The sequence below is a fragment of the Lepidochelys olivacea genome, assembly GCF_965140295.1.
Source record: "Lepidochelys olivacea isolate rLepOli2 genome assembly, chromosome: 28".
Lineage (NCBI taxonomy): Eukaryota > Metazoa > Chordata > Testudines > Cheloniidae > Lepidochelys > Lepidochelys olivacea.
Window position 1 is genome coordinate 2,394,491 of NC_140438.1, and position 24,530 is coordinate 2,419,020.

General features: G+C 60.5%; 1 protein-coding gene and 1 pseudogene across 5 annotated transcripts in view; one reads left to right on the forward strand and one right to left on the reverse strand.

The window, feature by feature from the left end:
• Window positions 1-10,545: 10,545 nt before the first annotated feature.
• Window positions 10,546-12,485, reverse strand: LOC311513918 (T-complex protein 1 subunit theta pseudogene; annotated as a pseudogene). Its single transcript, XR_014714654.1, has 2 exons — window positions 12,415-12,485; window positions 10,546-12,275 (listed from the first exon to the last, which is right to left on the reverse strand). The product of XR_014714654.1 is annotated as a T-complex protein 1 subunit theta pseudogene (transcript).
• A 4,842-nt stretch (window positions 12,486-17,327) lies between these two features.
• Window positions 17,328-24,530, forward strand: part of DNAH2 (dynein axonemal heavy chain 2) — a 110,854-nt gene continuing 103,651 nt past the window's right edge. For all 4 annotated transcript variants that reach the window (XR_014709804.1, XM_084616232.1, XM_084616233.1 and 1 more), the window contains exons 1-2: window positions 17,328-17,370; window positions 19,482-19,617. Coding sequence is in view for 3 of the 4 variants with exons in the window: in XM_084616232.1 (XP_084472358.1) it covers window positions 19,497-19,617 (121 nt within the window). In the remaining variant the exon portion in view is untranslated. The remainder of the gene's footprint in view (window positions 17,371-19,481; window positions 19,618-24,530) is intronic.

Below are 24,530 nucleotides of genomic sequence, written 5' to 3' on the forward strand. Positions count from 1 at the left end.
TCCGGCCGAGCGCCGCGATCGTGGCCAAGCTCCGGCTGGAAACTGAAGCTAGACACGTTCATACTAGAAATTAGGCACAAAGTTTCGATGGTGAAGCAATGAAACAATAGCTGGGCTGGCTCGAGGGGACACTGGATCATGGGGGGCCACAGGGGATGAACTGGCCTAGCCTGGAGCCGGTCCCTGGAGTGAGGTAATGGCTCCTGCTGGGCTCTCCAGAGGTGCAGGCTCAGCCCAGCGGGGAATCGAAATGTGCCTGCTGCAGAGAGCAGCCACCAGGCAGTGCAGGGCACTTGGGTGGGGGGCGTTGTGGGGGGGCAAAGAGGTGTTCTATCCATCGACCTGCACATACCTCGCCTGGGACCTGCTGAGGCTGGAATTTCACACCTGGAAAATACATAAAAATACATCCCTCCTTCTAAATGATCTGTGTCAGTCTGTCTGTCTGTTCCTGTTCGCACCCTCTGCCTGTCTGTCTGTCGGTCTATTCCACTTCGCACCCTCTGCCTGTCTGTCTGTCCGTCTATTCCACTTCGCACTCTCTGCCTGTCTTGTCTGTTGGTCCATTCCCGTTCGCACCCTCTGCCTGTCTCTGTCTGTTTATTCCCGTTCATATCCTGTCTCTCTGCCTGTCTCTCTGTCTATTCCCACACACACTCTCTGTCTGTCTATTCCCGTTTGCACCCTCTGCCTGTCTGTCGGTCTATTCCCATTCGCACCCTCTGTCTGTCTGTTCCCGTTCCCACCCTCTGCCTGTCTGTCTGTCCGTCTATTCCCGTTTGCACCCTCTGCCTGTCTTGTCTGTTTGTCTATTCCTGTTCGCACCCTCTGTCTGTCTCTCTGTCTATCTATCTATTACCATTCATATCCCATCTCTCTGTCTGTCTATTCCCGTTTGCGCCCTCTGCCTGCCTGTCTGTTGGTCTATTCCCATTCTCACCCTCTGCCTGTCTGTCTGTCTATTGTGTTCGCTCCCTCTGCCTCTCTTGTCTGTGTGTCTATCTCCATTCGCACCCTCTGCCTGTCTGTCTGTCTATTCCCACACGCACCCTCTGTCTGTCTATTCCCGTTCGCACCCTCTGCCTGTCTCTGTCTGTCTATTCCCGTTCATATCCTGTCTCTCTGCCTATTCCCACACGCGCACTCTGTCTGTCTATTCCCGTTCACACGCTCTGTCTGTCTGTCTCTGTCTATCTATCTATTCCCGTTCATATCCCGTCTCTCTGCCTGTCTCTCTGTCTATTCCCACACGCACTCTCTGTCTGTCCATTCCCGTTTGCACCCTCTGCCTGTCTGTCCGTCTATTCCCGTTCGCACCCTCTGCCTATTTTGTCTGTCTGTCTATTCCTGTTTGCACCCTCTGCCTGTCTGTCTGTCTCTATCTGTCTATTCCCATTCATATCCCGTCTCTCTGTCAGTTCATTCCCGTTTGCACCCTCTGTCTGTCTGTCTCTATCTATCTATTCCCGTTTATATCCCGTCTCTCTGCCGTCTCTCTGTCTATTCCCACACGCACTCCCTGTCTGTCTATTCCCATTCGCACCCTCTGCCTGTCTGTCTGTCTGTCGGTCGGTCTATTCCCGTTCGCACCCTCTGTCTGTCTCCCTATCTATTCCCATTGCACCATCTCTCTATCACTCTATTTCCATACGCTCCCCCCTTTCTCTCAGCGAGGGGGGAATATTCACTGGGGGGTTCATATTGCTAGTCTGGGGGGCACCTGGGGCTGGATCACTGCTGGTGACCCCAAGAGAGGAAAGTTCCCATATCCCGTTCCCCACCCCCCTGAGCCAGCTAGTCCCCACCCTGGAGCAGGATGGGAGCTGGCTCCCCCAGAGGGGACAGGCCCCCTGCTCCATTCCCTGCCACCCACCCCCCGCTCTGCCTTTCTCAGTGCGTTTTTGCCTGGTGTCTCTCTCCCCCCAAGTCCCTGTCACTGCTTCACCCTGCCAAGGGCCCTGGATGTGAGGGTGGGGGGGCTGCCTCTGTTCCCAGCTGATCTAAGCCAGCCCAAGCTGCAGCCGAAATCCAGGCGTTTGCCACCCCCCTCCCCCAGCACCAGAGGGGCTGCATGTGGAGTGGGGGGGGGGCTCTGAAGCCTCATTAGATCCATAGTGCAGGGGACAGACTCTGCCCTGGGGGCAGGCGGTGGGGGGGCCGCGCCGCCTGCTGTCAGATCCGTTCACATAACGGCCTCACACAACATGGCTAGTGGCAGAAGGAGCTGCAGAAGCTGCAGTAGGGGTGGGGGCCCGTGGATGGGCAGCTCGTGGGGGTAGGGTGGGGGGTTTTCCCTCAAGGAGGCGCTGGTTAGGATCGGACCCCAGGTCGGGGATGGGGGGGGAGTGACTTGGACCAGAACCCAGGTGTCCTGGCTCCCGCCCCAAACCACCAGCCCCCACTCCCCTCCCAGAGCTGGGGAGAGAACCCAGGTGTCCTGGCTCCCAGCCCCCCCACTCTAACCCACCAGCCCCCACTCCCCTCCCAGAGCTGGGGAGAGAACCCAGGAGTCCTGGCTCCCAGCCCCCGCACTCTAACCCACCAGCCCCCACTCCCCTCCCAGAGCCAGGGAGAGAACCCAGGAGTCCTGGCTCCCGCCCCAAACCACCAGCCCCCACTCCCCTCCCAGAGCTGGGGAGAGAACCCAGGAGTCCTGGCTCCCAGTCCCCCCACTCTAACCCATCAGCCCCCACTCCCCTCCCAGAGCCGGGGAGAGAACCCAGGAGTCCTGGCACTTAGCTCTCCCTGTTCTAAACCACACGTTTCCCACCCGGGGGGCGCTGAGTGGGGGGTGGGGTGCAGCTAACGAGGGATGGGACGGGCTATTAGCTCAGTGAGCACCAGATCTGCACTGCCAGCCGGGGGTCGCCTGGGGTCAGTCCCCAATTAGGTCATGTTTTTTTCCTGCCGAGGAAAGCGGCCTGTAGGCATCATCCCCGTCCCCCCCCCACATCGCCCTGCCAGAGAGCCAGAACTCCTGGGTTCTCTCCCTGGCTCTCGGAAGGGAGTGGGGGCCGGTGGGTTAGAGCAGGGGGGCTGAGAGCCAGGACTCCTGGGTTCTCTAAGTGGCTCTAGGCAGGGAGTGGGGTCTAGTGGTTGCATGCAGGGGCAAGTCCCATCTCTTTGTGCCTCAGTTTCCCATCTAATTGTCTATCCGGCCTGTGAGTGCATGGTGGGCAAGGACGGTCTCTATCAGGGGCCTCTGGGGCAGGCCCCGCCTGTGGAGGCCCCTGGACATGGGGAGGGGTCTGGGTGGAAGTTCAGATGGCCACATCCGCTCCTGTCTCTTTAAATCTCTCCCCTCCCCTCCCCCAGGCCTGGTGGGGGCTGGGAAAGGACATGGGGGTCAGAGAGCAGCTAGCCACTCAGCCAGGGCTCAGAGCTGGAGGGGGGGGGCGCTCAGGACACCTGGATTCCAGCCCCAGCTTTGGGAGGGCTGCCCTGGGGCCAGGAGAGAGGACCCATGTGCAGGGTGAGAAGTAGCCAGCCCCATAGACACCGATCTAAGGGGGTGCACCCCATCTAGCTATCGATCCTCCGCATCCACCCTTGTGTGTGTATAGCAGTCGCCCCTCCGCCTAGCCCCATCCACCCCATCTGTCCCCAGACACCCCATATCTATCTATCCCTCCCCGTACTCCCCCCATCTACCCCCAGACACCCCGTATCTATCTATCTATCTATCTAGGCTTTCCTCCCATCCCCCCACCCTGTTCCCCTCCCCCCCACTGCAGGGCCCCCCGGACTGACGGGGTCTCTTCACTGTGACGGGAGGCAGCTGCTGTGGGGCCGAGTGGGCTCAAAGGCCCCCCATCAATCACAGCCCCCTTCCCCTCCCCCCCCCCCACTCTCAGCAGCTGGGCTGGGCCAGGCCGGCTATTCTTCCGGGGGAGCAGAGCCTGGCTCCCCCCCCCCCCACCCCGAGCCCGGGAGAGTCTGGGGCAGGCGCACCCTGCATGTCCCCCCCCCCCACCACCACAGCCCCCCCAGCAGGGCCCGGCCCAGCCTCACCCACGGCCCCTTTGCACAAGTGGGTGGGGAGGGCCGGAGTCCTAGGGAAACGCTGCCCCCTAGTGGGACACCTGGAAGCTGCATGTGAAGCCACTGCCCAGCTGTAGGGGTCACAGTGACCTGCCCTGATGGGGGGGCTGGGAGCCAGGACTCCTGGGTTCTCTCGCTGGCTCTGGGAGGGGAGTCGGGGTTGGTGGTCAGAGCGGGGGGGCTGGGAGCCAGGACTCCTGGGTTCTCTCGCTGGCTCTGGGAGGGGAGTCGGGGTTGGTGGTCAGAGTGGGGGGGCTGGGAGCTAGGACTCCTGGGTTCCTCCCACCCCAGGGAGCATGGCAGGGGAAGTGGGGTGTAGCTGTGGGGTACAGAGCGAGTGGCAGGGTGGGGGCTCGGGCAATGTGGGAAGCAGAGCACGGGAGGGGGTGTTTGGGGGCAGGGTCCAGACAGACCCAGGCCAGGGAGTGACTGAGCCATGGGGAGCCCAGACTGTCCTCAGCCTAGGGCAGCCCCGGACCCCCCACCCCAGAGGGGCTGGTGATGAGGCCGGCTGACTTGGCAACAGTAACCAAGTGGCCACGGGCAACACACGAAAACAGTGGCCACAGGCAACACACGAAAATGCTGAGGAAGGTGCCCTGGGCCCTGGGGTTGGGGGGCAGCAACTTCCCTTCCCCATGGCCCCATGGGAGCCAGGACTCCTGGGTTCTCTCCCCGGCTCCGGGAGGGCAGTGGGGGCTGGTGGGTTAGAGCAGTGGGGGCTGGGAGCCAGGACTCCTGGGTTCTCTCCCCGGCTCTGGGAGGGCAGTGGGGGCTGGTGGGTTAGAGCAGGACTCTCCCCACCTCAGGGAAGGGTGCGGGGGGGCAGGTCTAGGGCTTCCCTGGGGCTGCCGGGGGACAGCGCCCCCCACTGGAGCTCCCTAGTGATTGGCTGGACGCTGGGCAAGGGTCTGGGCCTGCTGTGGGGCTGGGGACGGTTATGCCTCAGGGCTCAGGGGGCTGCAGCGGGGGCGGGAGCGAGCTGTGATCTCCCACGGGCCCTGGGGGGCACCCAGGTGGGGAGCAGCAGCCGATCTCCTTGGTGTGGCCTGGGGGGACTTGAACTCACAAAGTCGGCGGTGGGGCCTTGGCTGCTCCAGGCCGGGCTGGGGGACGAGGGACTCACACTGGGGATGGGGGGAAGCAGGGGGTCCAGGCCGGGGTCAGGGGGTTCGGGGTATGGTTGGGGTTAGGGGAGGGGCAGGGATCAGGGTTAGAGGTGATGGGTTAGGGGGCAGGGGACAGGCTTAGCGGTTACAGGTTAGGGGTTGTGGGTCAGAGGTTATGGTCAGGGTCAGGGTTAGAGACTGGGGGTCAGGTTACGGCCGAGGTTAAAGATTAGAGGTCGGGATCAGATGTTAGGGTTAGAGGTTAGGGGTCACAGGTTATGGCTGGGGTCAGAGGTTCGGGGTTAGAGATTGGGGGTTGGGTTATGGCCGGGGTTAAAGATTCAGGGTTAGGGTCAGAGGTTATGGTCAGAGGTTAAGAGTTGGGGTTAGGGATAGGGGTCAGAGTTTAGGGTTCGGGGTCCGAGGTTAAGGACCGGGGTCAGAGGTTAGGGATCAGGTTCTGAGGTTAGGGTTAGACATTGGGGGTGGGGGTTAGGGGTCGGGTCAGAGGTTAAAGTTCGGGGTTGGGGATCGGGGTCAGAGGTTAGGGGTTGGAGTCAGAAATTATGGTTAGAGGTTAGGGGTCAGGGTCAGAGATTAAAGTTTGGCGTTAGGGGTCGGGTCAGAGGTTAGGGATCGGGGTCAGAGGTTATGGTTAGAGGTTAGGGGTCGGAGTCCTAAGTTAGGGACCGGGGGTCAGAGGTTAGGGGTTGGGTCAGAGGTTAAAGTTTGGGGTTAGGGATCGGGGTCAGAGGTTATGGTTAGAGGTTAGGGGTCGGAGTCAGAGGTTAGGGGCTGGGTTCTGAGGTTAGGGTTAGGGGTCGGAGTCAGAGGTTAGGGGTCGGACTCAGGGGTTGTGGTTAGCAGTTAAAGTTTGGGGCTAGGGGTCGGGCCCAGAGGTTAGGGGTCGGGTTATGGGCCGGGCAGCGTTGTGGGAGGGAGGCCGGAGGCCTTGGCAGAGGCTCTGGGGCCGGTTAGCGCTAAGAGGCGCAGGGAGACTCAGGGGTCTCAGGGTTTGGGGGGCTGGCGCCAATGCCAGGGTTGGGGTGGGGGGCTCGGCTCTCGGCGGGGAAGGGGGTCGGGTCCCGGCTCGCGGCTGCCCCATCCCTCGGAGGCAGGTGCGTCTCTGGGCGTTGGTGCCTCTCGCTCCCACCCGGCATCAGGACCCCGGGGGGGCACCTCCCTGCGCCCGGCCCCCCCCCGCAGCCATGAGCGCCCCACACTCCTCCCACACCCCTGCAGCGAGCTCCCCCTCTGCCCCCCATAACCTACTGCCCCCCAACCCTGGCGATCTCCTACCCCCAATGCCCCCCAAACCCCGCCAGCAGCTCACTTTTGGGGATAGGAGCTGGCGCCCCCTAGAGGGGACAGGCCCCTGCCCCGTTCCCCCCCCAGCAGCCAGTCCTGGGGCCGGGTGGGAGCCGGCGCCCCCTAGAGGGGATGGGCCCCATGTAGTCTCTGTCAGTCCCAGCTGCAGCCGGCCCGAGCGTGCAGGGAGGCGGCTCCCCCCGGCTGAGAGCTGCGGGGGGGGGCACTAGCCCCAGCTGTGTGCTCAGCAAACAGGGCGAGAGAAGCCAGGCCCGGCACTGTCAGGCTGGGAGAGGGGGGGAGTGCGGGGCGGCAGGGGCGGGTGGGATTCCCTAGAAACAGACATTTAATAGAGGAGAGAAAATATCGAGTTTTAATTTAAAATCCCCATCAATCACACGCCGGGGGGGGGGGCTGTCTGCAAATGTCCCCGGCTTCCCACACTCCTGGGCCAGCCCGGCTCCAGGGCGGGGGGCTGGGAGAGACGGGGATGAGGATAGGAGGGGCCTGCGGGTCAGGAGTGAGGGGCACCGGCAGCGCTGAGGGGGGGCTGGGCTGGGCTGGCAGGGGCTGCGGGTCAGGAGTGAGGGGCACCGGCAGCGCTGAGGGGGGGCAGGGCTGGGCTGGCAGGGGCTGTGAGGCGGGAGTGAGGGGCACCGGCAGGGCGGGGGGGGGCAGGGCTGGGGTGAAAGGGGCTGCGGGGCAGGAGTGAGGGGCACCGGCAGGCTGGGGGGATCCCAGAGCGTAATGGGGAGGTGACTGCACGGGGAGGGGGACAGTGGGAAGGCTGCTGAAAAGGCAAGGCGTGGGGGGCATGGGGGGAGCAGGGGGTGGGGGGAGGGAGCAGGTGGAGGTGGGGGACCGGGGGGGGGGTGTCTCTGAAGGTGTCAGGAGAGGTGTCACAAAGCGATGCAGAACCCAGCGAGTGTGAACAAGACGCAGCCGGAGGGGCCTGGGAGGCTGGTGGAGGAGGGGGAGGTTAGAGGGGGTTGTGGGGGAAGGGGGGGTGTCTCTCCTTGACAGGCCCCCCCCCCATCGTGGTGAGATCCCAGGCGACAGCCGCGTGCGGCTGGAATCCGGCTTCATTAAAATGGGGGTAAATCAAATGGAAACCAGAGACCGGCCCAACCCGCCCCCGCCACTGGGCCTGCCTGCGCTGGCAGCCAGGACTCCTGGGTTCCCTCCCTGCCACTGGGAAGGGAGTGGGACCAGCGCCCCCCGCAAACCGCCCTGCAGACAGGCCCCCTCCTGTGAGCCAGCCGGTTCCAGCCACCCCCACAGGTCCCGGCCGATCCTAAGCTGAACGGTGCGGGACAGACAGAGCCATTCGGGGAGCCCAGGGGTCGGCTAGCAGGGGCTGCGGGGCGGGAGGGAGGGGCACCGGTAGAGCTGGGGGGCAGGTCTGGGCTAGCAGGGGCTGGGGGGCAGGAGTGAGGGGCACCAGGTAGAGCTGGGGGGCAGGGCTGGGGGGCAGGGCTGGGCTAGCAGGGGCTGGGGGGCGGGAGTGAGGGGCACCGGTAGAGCTGGGGGGCAGGTCTGGGCTAGCAGGGGCTGGGGGGCGGGAGTGAGGGGCACCGGCAGGGCTGGGAGGCAGGTCTGGGCTAGCAGGGGCTGCGGATCGGGAGTGAGGGGCACCGGTAGAGCTGGGGGGCAGGTCTGGGCTAGCAGGGGCTGCGGGGCGGGAGTGAGGGGCACCAGCAGGGCTGGGGGGCAGGTCTGGGCTAGCAGGGGCTGCGGATCGGGAGTGAGGGGCACCGGTAGAGCTGTGGGGCAGGTCTGGGCTAGCAGGGGCTGTGGGGCGGGAGTGAGGGGCACCAGCAGGGCTGGGGGGCAGGGCTGGGCTAGCAGGGGCTGGGGGGGCGGGAGGGAGGGGCTCCGGCAGACATTGGCACTGACCCCAGTGTTCAGTCTAACAAAAGATGGGGGGGATTCATGTCTTTGCCCGAGCCCCCCGTGGCCTGGCACATCCCGCACCCCCCCGCACCCCGAGGAGGCGGGGGGCTGGGGAGGGCCCGGCGCAGTAGTTAAACATTGACGGCTGGCAGAGGCCAGGTCCCTGCGGGCGCGGCTCCCAGGGCCGCCCCATGGCGCGGAGCTGGGGGGGCGGAGGGGGGCGGCTCGTAGCTGGGCAGGGCGGCCCTGGCATTTGCCCCCCCAGAAACCTGACCTTTCCCAGGCGCCAATGTTTAACTTCTGCGCTGGGCCCTTCCCAGCTCCCCCCCTTGGTGAGATCCATCCTCACCCCCCCCCCCACGGCAGCCCCCCACTGGTCCGGGTTGTCATAGTTACGGTGCCGCAGTAGAGGGGGGTGTGGGGCTGGGGAAGGGGAAACCCCAAAGATCTCTGGCAGGCTTTGCGTGGGAAGGAGGGGGGCATGGGGGAGAGAGGGAGGGGATGGGTGGGGGATGGGGGCGTGTGGGGAGAGGTGGGGGACGGGCTGGTCTCGGCGGAGGGGCAGCAAATGGGATCTGGAGCCTTTCCCACTTCCAGTCTAAATACCAGGCGCCCCCATGGGGCCAGCCCTGCCTGCCAGGGGAGAGCGCCCCCTGCTGAGCCCCCCTACCCCGCTCCCTGCCCCACCGCGCCCCCTAGTGCCACCTTGGGGCCAGCCCTGCGGAGGCCAGGAGAGATTCATGGGGGCTCGGGGCTCCATCTGGATCCCCGCCCCCGCATACACACCTTCCCCAAGACAGGGGTGTCACCTGCCCCCCACACTTAGCTGCCCCACGCGCTGGCAGCCGGCTCGGGGCTGGGGGGCGGGGCTGGGCCTAGGTACAGGGAAGGGAAGTGTCGTTAGCGCTGTTTTAAATGGAAATGCAATCAAGGGCACTTCTGCCTGGGCTTAATTACAGCCCCTGGAGATTCTGCTCAGCCCCCCCCCCGCCCCCTCAACACCCCAGGGGTAAATGCAGGTCAAGGGGAAGTGCCCCCTCCCAATCTGGGTAGAACGTGGGGTGGGCTGGGAGCCAGGACTCCTGGGTTCTCTCCCTGGCTCGGGGAGGGGAGTGGGGGCTAGTGGTTAGAGCAGGGGGTGCTGTGAGCCAGGACTCCTGGGTTCTCTCCCTGGCTCAGGGAGGGGAGTGGGGGCCAGTGGTTAGAGATGTGGGGGTTGGGAGCCAGGACTCCTGGGTTATATACCTGGCCCTGTCTAGTACCCTTGCTATGCCTCAGTTTCCCCATCTCTAACATGGAGCTGATTCTGCCCTATGTGCAGGGGTGGGGCGGACAAGCCGTGCTGGCAGATGCGACGGGGGAGGGGGCTGGCTCGCTAGCTTGGGAGTCGCCGGCCACCGCTTTGGATGGTGAAGCTCGGGCCCAGGCCACTGGGCCTGCGGGGGATGCCCGCGGGGGGATCCTGGTCCAGCGGCACGGCCGGGGTTGTTGGCGTCCTGCGCTGCCGGCAGGCGATTAGAGCAGGGCCAGCCCGGCTGGTGGGGGCTGCGGGGAGGCCGAGTGGAGTCACTGGGTCTGGAAATTGGAGTGAGAACCAGGTCCCTCACCGTCAGGGCAGGGACCTGGTTCTCACTCCAATTTCCAGACCCAGTGAGGGAGGGAGCCCCCTACACCCAATGCAGCACTCGGGGGCGCTGTGCTCAGGGGTGCTCTCCCCTGGCGGGCAGGGCTGGCCCCAGGGCTGGCCCTAGGGGGCGCTGTGGGGCAGGGAGCAGGGCGGGGGACTCAGGAGGAGGCGCTCTCCCCTGGCAGGTAGGGCTGGCCCCACGCCGGGGCATTGGGGCTCTGCAGACCGCCTGCCTCACAAATAATGGGGTTCGGGGCCCCAGGTTCCAGACAGTGCTTTGGTCAGGCTTGTCTGGGCAGCGCCTGGTGCAACGGGGCCCCGATCTTGGTCAGGGGGGGTCTGGGCAGCACCCAGCACAACGGGGCCCCCGGTCAGTGGGGTCTGGGCAGCGCCTGGTGCCACGGGGCCCTGATCTTGGTCAGGGAGTTCTGGGCAGCGCCCGGCGCGACAGGGCCCCGATCTCGGTCAGGGGGGTCTGGGCAGCGCCCAGTGCGACGCGGGTGCAAAAACTGACGACGGAGTCTGTGTAACGGGGTGAGAAGCTGTTTATTGGGGTGCCAACAGGCGGATCGGGGCAGGGGCTGGAGGGCCGGCAGGGACCCGTTTCCATGTAGCCGCGCGGCAGCGGCCTGTCCCTCGACAGCGGCTCACTCCAGGGCGTCGGGTTCCAGGTCCCAATTGGGGTTCTCCGCCCGGACCTTGGGCCCCCCGCTCTTCTTGGCTACCAGGATGTGGCTGACGCCCAGCAGGGTGGTGGCCGTGTGGACGGCCAGGCGGATGGCCCTCTCCTTGACCAGCAAGGAGTCCAGCACCCCCTCCCGGGCCGCGTCTATGGTGGGAGCCCCCCCCTCGCCCAGCCGGACGCCGGCCGTGGCCGTGCCCAGCTGGTGCAGGGCCTCCAGTGCTGCCATGGTCTTGTTGACCGGCAGCCCAGCGTTCTCGGCCAGTGCCGCTGGCAGGGTCTTCAAGGCCTGGGCAAACTCCAGGATAGCGTACTGCTCCGGGCTGGGGATGTAGGTGCCCAGCGTGGCCAGCCGCACGGCCAGGGCCATCTCCACGGCCCCCGCCCCGGGCAGCAGCCGGCGGTCGCCCACCAGGGCCTTGTAGGTGTTCAGCCCGTCCGTCACCGCCTCCTCCAGGCTGCAGAGCAGCTCGGTGGTGGCGCCCCGCAGCAGGACAGTGGCCACGGGGCAGGATCCGCCGTCCTGGCGGAAAACCACCACGGCCGTGCTCCCGATCTCGGTCAGGTAGACGTGCCGGCAGTGCCCCAGGGCGCTGGGCGGCGGGGGCACCAGGCTGGCCAGCGGGACGGCGCCCACGGCCCGGCAGAGGCGTTGCAGCTCCAGCCGGGAGTTGAGCCGCACCACCATCAGCCCCAGCTGGTCGGCGTACTGCAGGGCCAGCGGGTCCACCCGCCCGCCCACCACCACCACGCCGGCCCCCTCCTCGGCAATGGCCCGGACGCGCCGCCCGAGCAGCTCCTCCTCGCTGTACGCCCGCATCTCTGCCGGCCCCTGGAACAGCACCGTGCCCTTGGTCTCGGTGTGGGCCAGGCCGAAGGGGCAGCAGTAGACGGCGATCCGGGCCTGGTGTGCCTGGTGCGCCCGGCTCTCGGCCTCGGTGCAGAAGACCATGCCCTCCAGCAGGCAGGAGTCAGTGACGCCGCCCCCCGGCACCTGGCAGAGGCGCACGTTATCGGGCTCGAAGGTGCCTTCCGGGCTCAGCGCGGCCACGCAGCACCGGGCCACCAGTCCGGCGAGGAAATCCTGGTAGCCGAAGAGCTTGCTGCCCACGGCGGTGCGCAGGGCCCAGGCCACCCTGTCCGGGTCCCGGAGATCCGCCAGCGTGTGGCAGGCCAGGCCGGGCAGCAGCCGCACGGCCTCCTTGCAGGCCACCTCGTAGCCGTCCCGCACGGCGGCCACGGGCAGCCCGGCACGCACCAGCTTCTCGGCGTTGTCCAGCAGCGCCCCGGCCAGCAGCACCACGGCGTTGGCTCCGTCGCCCGTCTCCTCCTCCTGGGCCTGGCTGGCCGCGCCCAGCATCCGGGCCACTGGGTTCTCCAGCTCCAGCTCCCGCAGGATGGTGCCGGCGTGGGCCGTGAACAGGGGCTTGCCCAGGTGGGTGATCACCAGTTTGCTGCGCCCCAGCGGCCCGTAGGAGGTGCGGAGGCACAGGGCCAGGGCCCGGCAGGCCGTGATGTGGCTGAAGAGCGACTCCTGCTGGCCGGAGAAGTACCTGGTGCCGGCTTTGAGCAGCTGGGGCAGGCCAGGGGGCAGGGGCACGTGGGCAGCCATGGCCTGAGGGGAGAGAGACAACCAATGGCCACGTTACGACTGGCTGGGGCGGGGAATGGGGCACGGGGCCTGTCCCCTCTAGGGGGCGCTGGATCTGGGGTGGTTTCCCCGCCTGACAGCCCCTATCGCCAGGGTTACCCACCACCAGGGGCGACGCCGTCCCCGGACACGCCGCCCGGCTCTGCTCACGGTGCGAGCGGGAGGCAGGGACTCGGACACCGGGGTCCTCTCGCCAGCACCGGGGCGGCCGGTAACCAACTGCTGCAAACCGTAAGTAAACGGTCGATGTCACCATGGCGCCTTCCGCGCGGGAGCTGTCCTGCCACTCCATTGGCTGGAATGGCAGTGAGGTCAGCACTGGGTGGGGCAGCGGGGGGGGGGGGGACAAGGGTGGGAGCAGAATCACAGGAGTTGGGAGGGGGAAGGAGCCAGGAGAGTCCAGGATCCCCCCCTCTCCCGCACCGCAGGGCTGCCTCCTCCAGCAACCTGAAACCCGCCTGTCCATCATCTCAGGACTCCGCCTCCCTTGGGGTGCCAGTTCCACCCCAGAGCTGGCTGCATTTCCACAGCACTGGGCAGAGCTACCCTGCACCTGCCCATCCATCCACCCCCAGACCTGAGACTCTGCCTCCCCTCTGGTGCTGGGTGCCAGTTAGCTTCTGCCCATACCCTGGATAGCTAGATAGAGGGGGTGGATGGGGATAGATAGATAGATAGATAGATAGCGGGGGTGGATGGGGATAGGTAGATAGATGGAGGGAGTGGATGGAGATAGATAGAGAGATAGATAGCATAGAATCATAGAATATCAGGGTTGGAAGGGACCTCAGGAGGTCATCTAGTCCAACCCCCTGCTCAAAGCAGGACCAATCCCCAATTAAATCATCCCAGCCAGGGCTTTGTCAAGCCTGACCTTAAAAACTTCTAAGGAAGGAGATTCCACCACCTCCCTAGGTAACGCATTCCAGTGTTTCACCACCCTCCTAGTGAAAAAGTTTTTCCTAATATCCAATCTAAACCTCCCCCACTGCAACTTGAGACCATTTCTCCTTGTCCTGTCCTCTTCTACCACTGAGAATGGTCTAGAACCATCCTCTTTGGAACCCCCTCTCAGGTAGTTGAAAGCAGCTATCAAATCCCCCCTCATTCTTCTCTTCTGCAGACTAAACAATCCCAGTTCCCTCAGCCTCTCCTCATAACTCATGTGTTCCAGTCCCCTAATCATTTCTGTTGCCCTTCGCTGGACTCTCTCCAATTTATCCACATCCTTCTTGTAGTGTGGGGCCCAAAACTGGACACAGTACTCCGGATGAGGCCTCACCAATGTCGAATAGAGGGGGACGATCACGTCCCTCGATCTGCTCGCTATGCCCCTACTTATACATCCCAAAATGCCATTGGCCTTCTTGGCAACAAGGGCACACTGCTGACTCATATCCAGCTTCTCGTCCACTGTCACCCCTAGGTCCTTTTCCGCAGAACTGCTGCCTAGCCATTCGGTCCCTAGTCTGTAGCTGTGCATTGGGTTCTTCCGTCCTAAGTGCAGGACCCTGCACTTATCCTTATTGAACCTCATCCGATTTCTTTTGGCCCAATCCTCCAATTTGTCTAGGTCCCTCTGTATCCTATCCCTGCCCTCCAGCTTATCTACCACTCCTCCTAGTTTAGTATCATCCGCAAATTTGCTGAGAGTGCAATCCACACCATCCTCCAGATCATTTATGATGATCATTTATCATTTATTATGTTGGCAACAAGAAGAAAGCCAAGGAAAGTGTGGGCCCCTTAATGAATGAGGGAGGCAACCTAGTGACAGAGGATGTGGAAAAAGTTAATGTACTCAATACTTTTTTTGCCTCTGTCTTCACGAACAAGGACAGCTCCCAGACTGCTGCGCTGGGCATCACAACAGGGGTGTTGCCGGCACCCAGTGCCGAGAGGCTCAACAACAGCTTGAGTTGGTTCGTTACCCGGTGTGCTACACCCAATAATCACAACGGGGTGGAGAAGCAGAAAAGTTTATTTGCAGCTTCAAATAGGTACAGGGAGATTTGAATCTCAAATCCTGTACACAAAGCAGGAAGTTACACAGGCTTTTTAGACATCCTTTTTTCCAGCATACTTATCCAATAGCAAGCTTCCCCAAGTATCCATATAGCCAGCCAATCCAGTTCCCAGCTAGTTCCCTGGTTCTCTGTATCATTTGTTAAACTATACATAAAGCTGCTTTATTCAGCATTGTTCTTCCATATCTCCCCTGTTTGGCCTTGCTTAGTTTCAGGCAGTCTGACTCTGCAACATATTGTTGCAGATTCTCAGTATAACTGCTGTGTGTGCCTCCAGGCGGGGGGGAGAGGGGGGCAAGGACACTTGGGCCTAGTACGCAGAGCTGCTGCGAGTGCCTCTAGGCGGGAGGGGGGCCAAGGACACCGGGGCCTAGTGCGAGGGGGCTTCATCGACACTCGTGGTCTTCCATCCCCTCGAGTTACCTAGTGGCCATGCCCAGTGTCCCCAACAGGGGGAATAGATGGCCAGCCCTCTGTGGAGAAAGAAGTGGTTCGGGACTATTTAGAAAAGCTGGACGTGCACAAGTCCATGGGGCCGGACGAGTTGCATCCGAGAATGCTAAAGGAATTGGCGGCTGTGATTGCAGAGCCATTGGCCATTATCTTTGAAAACTCGTGGAGAACGGGGGAAGTCCCGGATGACTGGAAAAAGACTAATGTAGTGCCAATCTTTAAAAAAGGGAAGAAGGAGGATCCTGGGAACTACAGGCCAGTCAGCCTCACCTCAGTCCCCAGAAAAATCATGGAGCATGTATAAGGATGGATGGATAGATAGCTGTGTATGGGGATGGAGGGGTGGATAGATGGCGTGTGTGGGGATGGATGGACGGATGGATGGATGGTTAGATAGATGGTGTGTACGGGGATGGATGGATAGCTGTGAATGGGGATGGATGGATGGTTGGTTGGATGGCTGTGTATGGGGATGGATGGATGGCTAGATGGCGTGTACGGGGTTGGATGGGTGGATAGATGGCGTATATGGGGATGGATGGATGGATGGATGGCTAGATGGCGTGTACAGGGATGGATGGTGTGTATGGGGATGGATGGATGGATGGATGGCTAAATGGCGTGTACAGGGATGGATAGCTGGATGGATGGCATGTATGGGAATGGATTTATGGCTGGGTGGCGTATACGGGGATGGATGGATGGATGGATAGATGGTATGTATGGGAATGGATGGGGGGATGGAAGGGAGGATAGATGGCGTGTATGGGGATGGATGGGGGGATAGAAGGGGGGATAGATGGCGTGTATGGGGATGGATGGGGGGATGGAAGGGGGGGATAGATGGTGGGTATGGGGATGGATGGATGGATATCCATGTGTAGAGCAGCTGGCAATGGATGGAATAGATCCTCGCGGGCAGCATGGTATTGGGGAAGACGGAGCAATCACTCACGTGCTGCATTCCCAATCCCTAGCTGTATCTGGTCCCTAATCGTCAGAGTAAGACGCTCTTTGTGCCAGGAGCTAGCTGGGTGACTGGGGTGGCTGCTGCCTTCCATGCGGCAGCGGGACAGCCGGCTTGGTTTGCTCTCCCCACCCTCCTCCCGAACGGATGGCGAACCATCCTAAGGGGATGGTGCTTGGTGAAGGCTGATGGGCTCCCCTAAGTAACAATAGCCAGCACCGGCTTGGCCTATGAGAGGTCACCTTCTTCAGCCTTGGAGCAGAGGCCAGTTGGCGACACCCCTGGCGGCCAAGGTGCGCAGCGGCCGATGGCACCTTTCCCCGCACGCTGATCGTCTGCTGCTCTCTGGTCAGCCTGGGGAGCCCTCGGCGGTCCCAGATGATCGGCCTGTTCCCGACAAGCCTTGGTATGAAACCCCAGCCTCTCCCCTGGCTGCTGACGGCACCTGCTCATGCTGCGGGTGCCTGATTGATGGGAGTGGGCGAGGAAAAGTCCCACGATAGCAAAGAGCCAGGAGGATGGGGGAATAAAGGGCCTTTGCCCCCTGTGAGGGGGCTAGGTCCAATCAGGGGAAATGGCTGGCTCCAGGTTCTCGACAAAGAGTACATAAAGCGTTCCCCTTCCTTGGGTCTGCGGCTCATCGGGTGTGTAGCAATGCATTCTGGGACCTCCGCCCCGGGCCTGTGGCTCATAGTGTGTGTAGCAATGCATTCTGGGACCTCCGCCCCGGGCCTGCGGCTCATTGTGTGTGTAGCAATGCATTCTGGGACTGCCGCCCCGCGCCCGTGGCTCATCGTGTGTGTGTAGCAATGCATTCTGGGACCTCCGCCCCGGGCTTGCGGCTCATAGTGTGTGTAGCAATGCATTCTGGGACCTCCGCCCTGCGCCTGTGGCTCATCGCGTGTGTAGCAATGCATTCTGGGACCGCCGACCCGCACCCATGGCTCATCGTGTGTGTAGCAATGCATTCTGGGACCGCCGCCCCGCACCCGTGGCTCATCGTGTGTGTAGCAATGCATTCTGGGACCTCCGCTCACATTGGGGTACAGCAATGCACTGGGGGAGCTCTATTCCTGTTCTGTTGGTGCAATGCATTCTGGGACTGATGCTAAGCTCTGATAAGCAACCCCTTCTGCTGCATGATGGGAGCTGTCAACCAGACCTTGCGGGGCGGGGCGGGGGGGGGATTGAATTCCTCCCTCAGGGAATTTGAGGAGACCCTCTCCTTCTTCCTACCCATTTCCCCCCAGCTCTCCAATCAGCTGCCTCTCTGGCCAAGATTGACAGTTTTTCCTAGGCCCACCCATCCCTTCTGCTCCCGCCGCTCTCCTCCTGATTCTCCAATCAGGCGCCTCTCTTGGTAGGATTGACAGGGCTGCTTCCCATCCCAGTCGCTCCTCCTCACCAACTGTCACTCAAGCGGCGCGCGCTCCCCGCCCCTCCCACCAACCGCCACTCAAGCGGCGCGCGCTCCTTCGCCCGGCCCTCTCGTGATTGGTTCCCTCCCAGGCTCGCGCTCCTCCCCGCAGCTTCCGTTGCCCGGTTGCCCGGGGAGACGCTGGGGGTGGGCGGGGCTCGAGGGGCGAGTTGGAGCGGAGCGTGCAGGACGGGGGTGAGGTGGGGTAGGAGTGAGGTGTGGGGGAGGGGCACATATGAAGGGGAGGGGGCAGGTGAGAAGGGGAGGGGCAGGTTGAAGGAGGGGGTAGCTGTGGGGGGAGGGGGCAGGTGGGAGGGGTAGCTGTGGGGGAGGGGGCAGGTTGAAGGAGGGGGCATGGGGGGAGGGGCACATATGAAGGGGAGGGGGCAGGTTGAAGGAGGGGGAAGCGGTGGGAGAGGGGCAGGTGGGAAGGGGAAGGGGCAGGTTGAAGGAGGGGGCAGGTGGGAGGGGTAGCTGTGGGGGAGGGGGCAGGTTGAAGGAGGGGGCATGGGGGGAGGGGCACATATGAAGGGGAGGGGGCAGGTGAGAAGGGGAGGGGCAGGTTGAAGGAGGGGGCATGGGGGGAGGGGCCCATATGAAGGGGAGGGGGCAGGTGGGAAGGGGAAGGGGCAGGTTGAAGGAGGGGGAAGCGGTGGGAGAGGGGTAGCTGTGGGGGAAGGGGCAGGCGGGAAGGGGGAGGGGCAGGTTGAAGGAGGGGGTAGCTGTGTGGGGAGGGGGCAGGTGCGGGGAAGGGCAGGTGGGAGGGGTAGCTGTGGGGGAGGGGCAGGTGAGAAGGGGAGGGGCAGGTTGAAGGAGGGGGCATGGGGGGAGGGGCACATATGAAGGGGAGGGGGCAGGTGGGAAGGGGAAGGGGCAGGTTGAAGGAGGGGGTAGCTGTGTGGGGAGGGGGCAGGTGCGGGGAAGGGCAGGTGGGAGGGGTAGCTGTGGGAGCAGGGGTAGGTGAGGAGTGGGGCAGGTGGGAGGGGTAGCTGGGGGGAGGGGGCAGGTGGGAAGTGGGAGGGGTAGGTATGGGGGAGAGGGGAGGGAAGGAGCAGGTTGAAGGAGGGGGTAGCTGGAGGGAGTGGGCAGGTGAGGGGAGGGGCAGATGTGAAGGGGAGGGGGCAGGTTGAAGGAGGGGGTAGCTGGAGGGGAGGGGGCAGGTGGGAGGGGTAGCTGTGGGAGCAGGGGCAGGTGGGAAGTGGGAGGGATGGGTGTGGAGGTGAGGTGAGGGGCATGTTGCAGAGGGAGGGGTAGGTGTGGGGGAGGGGGCAAGTGAGGGCAGGGGGTAGGTTGCAGAGGGAGGGAGTAGATGAGGGAAGGGGCAGGTGGAAAGGGTAGCTGTGGGGGAGGTGGGCAGGTGAGGGGAGGGGCCAGATATGAAGGGGAGGGGGAAGTGTCTGAGGGGAGGGGCAGGTTGAAGGAGGGGGCAGGTGGGAAGGGTAGCTGTGGGGGGGCAGTTGTGAAGTGGAGGAGAAGGGATGGGAGGGGAGCTGTGGGAGCAGGGGCAAATGGGAAGGGGTGTGGGGAATGGGGACAGTTGTGAGTGGAAGGGGATGGGTGTGAGGGGAGGGGAGAGGGTGAATGGGGGAGAGGAAGGAGGGAGGGGAGGGGGTGTCAGGTGCAGGAGAGAGGGGGAGGCAGGAGTTAGGTGGCAAGTAAACGAGTGTAGGACCCACATGTGGTAGGGGAGGGGGCAGGTAGGAGTTGGAGGACAGATCGGAAAGGGGGCAAGTGAGCCGCTGGGGTGGGGAGGAAGGGGACAAGTGTGAGGTGGGGAAGGTGGGTGCGGGGGCAGGTGGGTTGGGGAGGGGGCAGGTGAAAACAGGTAACAGCCGTTAAGGGGAGGGAACATTTTACTGGGAAGAGGCCAATGGCTTTGAGGAGGAGGAGGAAGAGGGACCGAATGTAGGCGCAGATGGGTGGCCCAGAGACAGGAAGTGACGTTCCCAAAGGCCCGGCTCCTTCGTGGTGGGGCAGGAACAGAACTCCTGTTCTCCATGGCTCTGGGCCGGGTGCCATCATTTACCCCAGAGCAAGTGGTGTAAAAGCCACCTGAAGAGCATGGTAGCAGGGGAACAGAGTCTCCTGCTCTAATCCCCTAGACCCCACTCCCCTCCTAGAATCAGGGATAGAACCCAGGAGTCCTGACTCCCAGGCCCCCCCCCCCCGCTCTAACCCCCTCGATCCCACTCCCCTCCCAGAGCTGGGAATAGGACCCTGACCCTCTATCCCACCTGCTCTGTTCGACTGTTTTTCCTTCCAGTGATGCCGTCGGTTTCCTAAATACAGGTTTGTTTTTTTCACAGAGCCTTTGGTGAACAATGAGTGCTCGCCGCCGCGGCACGCCTGGCGACAAAAAGCAGCGCAAAAGTGCTGTGCGGAGACCCACCTTGGTATCGGATAGTGAATTGGGTCTGCCGGCCCCCACCCCGGAGGAGACTGGTATTTCCCCAAACCCTTTACTAGCGCTGCCTGCTGTGCAGATTATCCAACTCTCTGAGTGCCCCATAGCTCCCTGGGCTTCCTGGGAGTCACAAGTGCTCAGCACCTCTGCAAATCCTGCCACTAGCTCTGTATACCCTAATTTGTACCAAACCTGGCTGCAAAGGTCATATCAAATAACTAGTGATTTCACCAGACTGCAGTCCCTTGGGCCTTGTCTACGCTACTCTCTTAGGGCCTGGTTTTCAAGTGCTGAGCTGAAGTCAGTGAGAGCTGCAGGCCCTTAAATTCCCCGCCATTGTTTTGACGGGTGCAGCTCCACCACTGGACGTAGGAGTGACAAGGTCCTCCTGGGTCATGGAGTCTGGTCCCCTGCTGTCCCAGGTCAACCTGTCATATCCCGTTTAAACTTATCACGCTCCAGCTTCAAACTAGTTAGGTTGTTTGCCCCCATGATTCCTACTGGGGGGCTGTTCCAGAACCTCTCTCTAAACCTTCTGGTACCGTGAGAACCTCAGACGTGGGTTGTGCTAAGCCCAGGCACCAAGACCCCACTAGGAGATAGATCTTTCAAAATCCGGCCCACTCCAGATGAGTAAACCACAGGAGGAAGGCCGGAAGGTTGGGTTAGAGTTAGAAACCTTCTAATTTCCAGCCTAGATTTATTCCTGGCCAGTTTATCCCCTTTTATTCTTGTGTCAACATTGTCCTGGACAGGATTTGGACATTTTAGTCACCATAAAATTCACCTGACCCGGTGGTTTTCAACCTGTGGTCCGCAGACCATGTCTAAGGGGTCTGCGAAAGGTTGTCGTTCCCATAGAATAACGGTTTTCAACCTGTGGTCCATGGGGGGTCTGCAGACGGTCTATCATTTCCGAAGGGGGCTGCACCTCCATTCCAAAATTTTCATTGGCCCGCAAATGAGAAAAGGTTGCAGACCGCTGATCTAACTTGCTCTCAGCAAGTCTGTTATGATGACCGTAGCACTGGAGTGCTGCATCGTACAAACACCCACTGAGGGATAGTCCCTGTCGCAGAGCTAACAATCTCGCTAGACAAAGGGTGAGAATGAAACAGAGGCCCGGGAACTTGCCCACGGCTATACAGCAGATCTCGGGCAGAGCCAGGAATAGAAGCCAGGTCTGTTGGGTCCTAGTGCAGTGGTGTAACTACAGGTCCACATGAGATGCTGGTTAAAATCCAGGCAGCAGTCTGGGTCCTTTCTGCACACTGCTGGAGCTGTGAGGGTGGGAAGTTACACCAGACATAAAAATGTCCAGTGTCGGCCTCACCTTGTGAAATCAAACCCAGTGTTACCTTCATGGCCTCCTGGTATAGGGAGTGAAGTGCAGCCCGAGCCTTCACCCTATTAAAGATACAGGCAAGTTGAAGACATCTGCTAGTCTTTGCAAAAAGAAGAGGAGGACTTGTGGCACCTTAGAGACTAACCCATTTATTTGAGCATGAGCTTTCGTGAGCTACAGCTCACTTCATCGGATGCATAGAATGGAACATATAGATAGATAGATAGATACACACAGATACAGATAAGTTGGAAGTTACCATACAAACTGTGAGAGGCTAATTAGTTAAGATGAGCTATTATCAGCAGGAGAAAAAAACTTTTGTAGTGATAATCAAGATGGCCCATTTAGACAGTTGGCAAGAAGGTGTGAGGATACTTAACTTAAGGAAATAGATTCAGTATGTGTAATGACTCAGCCACTCCCAGTCTACTCTGAAATCTGCTAGTCTTCTTCATTATAGGCACTCTTGAGCCCCAGCTGCTGTTACAATAGTTTTAATATATGGGTTGTTTTTTTTTTTTGGTAAAAAAGCCATCCACCTGGAGCTGGATTAGAACTGCCATTGTAGCTGGGGCTCTTCATCCCACTCCCTAAACTAACCAGTCATCTCTGACATGGTGCCAGATGCAGCCACTGCTCTAGAGGTGAAAGGTCCTGTGTCCCATTCCCTGCCTCCCAAGAGCCAGCCAGTGCTCCCCATGTGGGGTGAGTCAAAACCAGTGTCCTCGAGGTGAAAGGCCCTATATCCTATCCCTTGCCCCCCATAAGCCAACTTGTCCCCCATGTGAGAGACAATACTGGAAAGCTTATGCTCAAATAAATTGGTTAGTCTCTAAGGTGCCACAAAGTCCTCCTTTTCTTTTTGCGAATACTGGAACTGATGCTCTAGAAGGGAAAAGCTCTGTCTCGGACCCCCGATCTATGCTGTCTTTTCAATCATTCCTTTCTTCAGACTTATCACTTAAAACTCCTAGCTGTAGATGTTTATCTTAATCAGGTCTGTGAGCCCCCCTCCCCCTCAAATTGTTTCCCTTCAGTGTGTTACCACAGTAACCCACCCTGATTTCCAGCAGCAGCTCTTCCGAGCTACACTAGCTCTTCCGTTCCAGTGATCATCGCTGCCTAATGTAATGTGCACGAAGCCAGCTCCGCTCAGAGCTTCTGCTCCAATCCAGAACGCTGCGACAGTCAGTGAAATGACATCCCCTGTCAGGCAGCTGAACGCTGGCTGAATTGGGAAGCACTTCCACTGGCGTGCTCCCTGGGAGATGAAGCCGCAGGAGGGTTTTATTCAGCAAGTGCAGAGGGTTTGATTCGGGACAAGGGAGCATGAAACAAGACAAAATGAAAGGGAGCAAAGATTAGGTCTGTAATATCAGCACCCAGGCCTGGCCTGACCGCCTGCTGGTCCCTCTTGACATACGCTGAGTCATCAGGGCCAGATGTAGACCTCCCCTGTTGGCAGCTGTCTCCCCTGGCCCGTCTGTCTCTCTGGCCGTTGTTGTGTGCAGAGTTGTTATAGCCGTGTCTGTCCCAGGTCGCTCCCACCATCAGAAGTTGGTCAAATATTGCCTCACCCACCTTGTCTGGCTAGCCATTCACGGTAACAAATCCCTTTAGAGCCGGCCACTCTGTTTTTTGGGTTCTTATATTGGGACACCCTGGGCCTGATTTTCTGAGCTTCAGAGAACCCACGACTCCCGCGAGCGCCATTAGGAGCTGGGGCTGCTCGGCACCTCTGAAGATCGGGGTCCGAATTTCTAAAATGGGGCCACGAGTATTAGAGGCGCCTGCGTTTGAACATGTGATGGCTAGTGCCCGCCAGGAGGTCCTGCGCTGTGCACAGTGGTGGCTCAGAGCCGCCCAGCAGAGGTGGAGCTAGAACGTGGGATGTGTGCGCACAGCAGTCAGGAGGGGCGATGGCGGCATGTGTCGGCATATCCAAGCTGGCTTCAGTTGAGTTGGCTTGCTAAGACTAGCAGTGTAGTTGCAGCAGTGTGGGCTAGCTGGCTGAGGACAGTCCCGGCCTGGCCCCTAGGCACAGATGCAGGCAGCTAGCCCCATGCTGCTGGCCATGCTGCAGCAGTTACACTGCTATTTGTAGCAAGCTAGTTCCATCCAAGCTAGCTTGGGTATGCCTATGTGTGTTGTCCCAATTGCAGGGAAGACGTACCCAGAGTTTCTCCTGCTGCAGAAGCTCAGGCCGTAGCACTTGGGCGAAAGGAGACTCTCCCTCAGCTCCTAGCAGCGCAGGGGCTAAGAAGCATGTGTGAATCATTCGAGTCCATCCGGTGGCACACTCAGCAGTTCATTATAGAATCCAGGGCGGCCTGTCCTCCTGCAAGCCCCGCCCCATTGCATGTGCTGGCTCCGTCCCTTCATTATCCACTAATAAGCTGTGCTGTTTCTAAAGCAGCAGCAGCAGGAGACGAGGTGAGGGGGAGAGAAGTGGGGAGCTGCTGGTCAGGTGGCATTGCCACCACTCAGCAATGAGCTGGCCATTGGGTGGCAGCGGAGCAGGCGGAAGAGAGATGCTGGGCAGAGGGTAGATCACCAAACTGTGCTTTTTTCAATTCAGTAGGGCTTTATTGGCATGACAAGCTATATACAGAGTATTGCCAAAGTGTAAAAGGGAACGAATGGCTGTCAAGTCTGTCTCCGAGGCAGATACCAGCTACCCAGGAGGGGGCATCACACCGGGTTAGGGCTTTTATCCTGTGTCCGTTTGCCACTGCAGTTCAGTCCTGGGCTAGTGGAAAGCTGCTCCAGCTTTGGGATGAAAAGTCTTGTGTGATTCCTGATAGTTTGAGGAAATTTCTCTGGTACAGACACCGCAGTAGGAAGTCTTTCTCTCTCAGTCTCTCCTTCTGTGTCACGTTGGCTGCACTGTCACTTCTCTCTAGCTTTGAAGCGTGTCTCCCGGTTTCCATATCTGGTTTATGGTCACTGATTCTGAATTTGTTGAAATCAGATTCAGCTTTGCACATGTTGCTCTAGTGAAGTATCTGCTAGTGTGATAGTCCTGTAGCAGCCTAACTCATTGTTTTGGATCTCTCCAGTGGTGTTCAAATTGAGAGAAATTCCAAAGCAACTTTTAAACATGATCGCAAAATGCGAAAGCGTGGGGACTGGCTGGCTCATGGTGGGGGCGGGATGGAGATTGGACTCTTCCACCTCTGGGTCATGGGTGTAGAACTGGCGTGGGTCAATGGTTGGAATTCATACCTACCTGATGCCATTCGATTGCCCACTTGTGAAATGAATTCAGGCCAGTTCCACATTACGATTATCACCACCATCTGCTCTGGTGCTGGCAGCCTTGGCAGAGGCCAAATGGGCTATAGGCACTGACTTTAAATCAATGTGAGTTAGATTTAAATACCTTTAAAATCTAGCCCAAATACCTTTAAAATCTAGCCCATGTAGACTAAACTCTTGTCGTCCCCTACAAGGAATTCCCCTAACTGAGGCACACTGATGTGGACAGTGTACGAACTGGGGGGGAAAGTTTACTCCGCTGCTGCCCAGTGATAAATGAAGAACTCCATGTCTGGGGAACGCCAAGCTGGCACCTTTCACCAACCCATAAATTCGCTTGTTAAC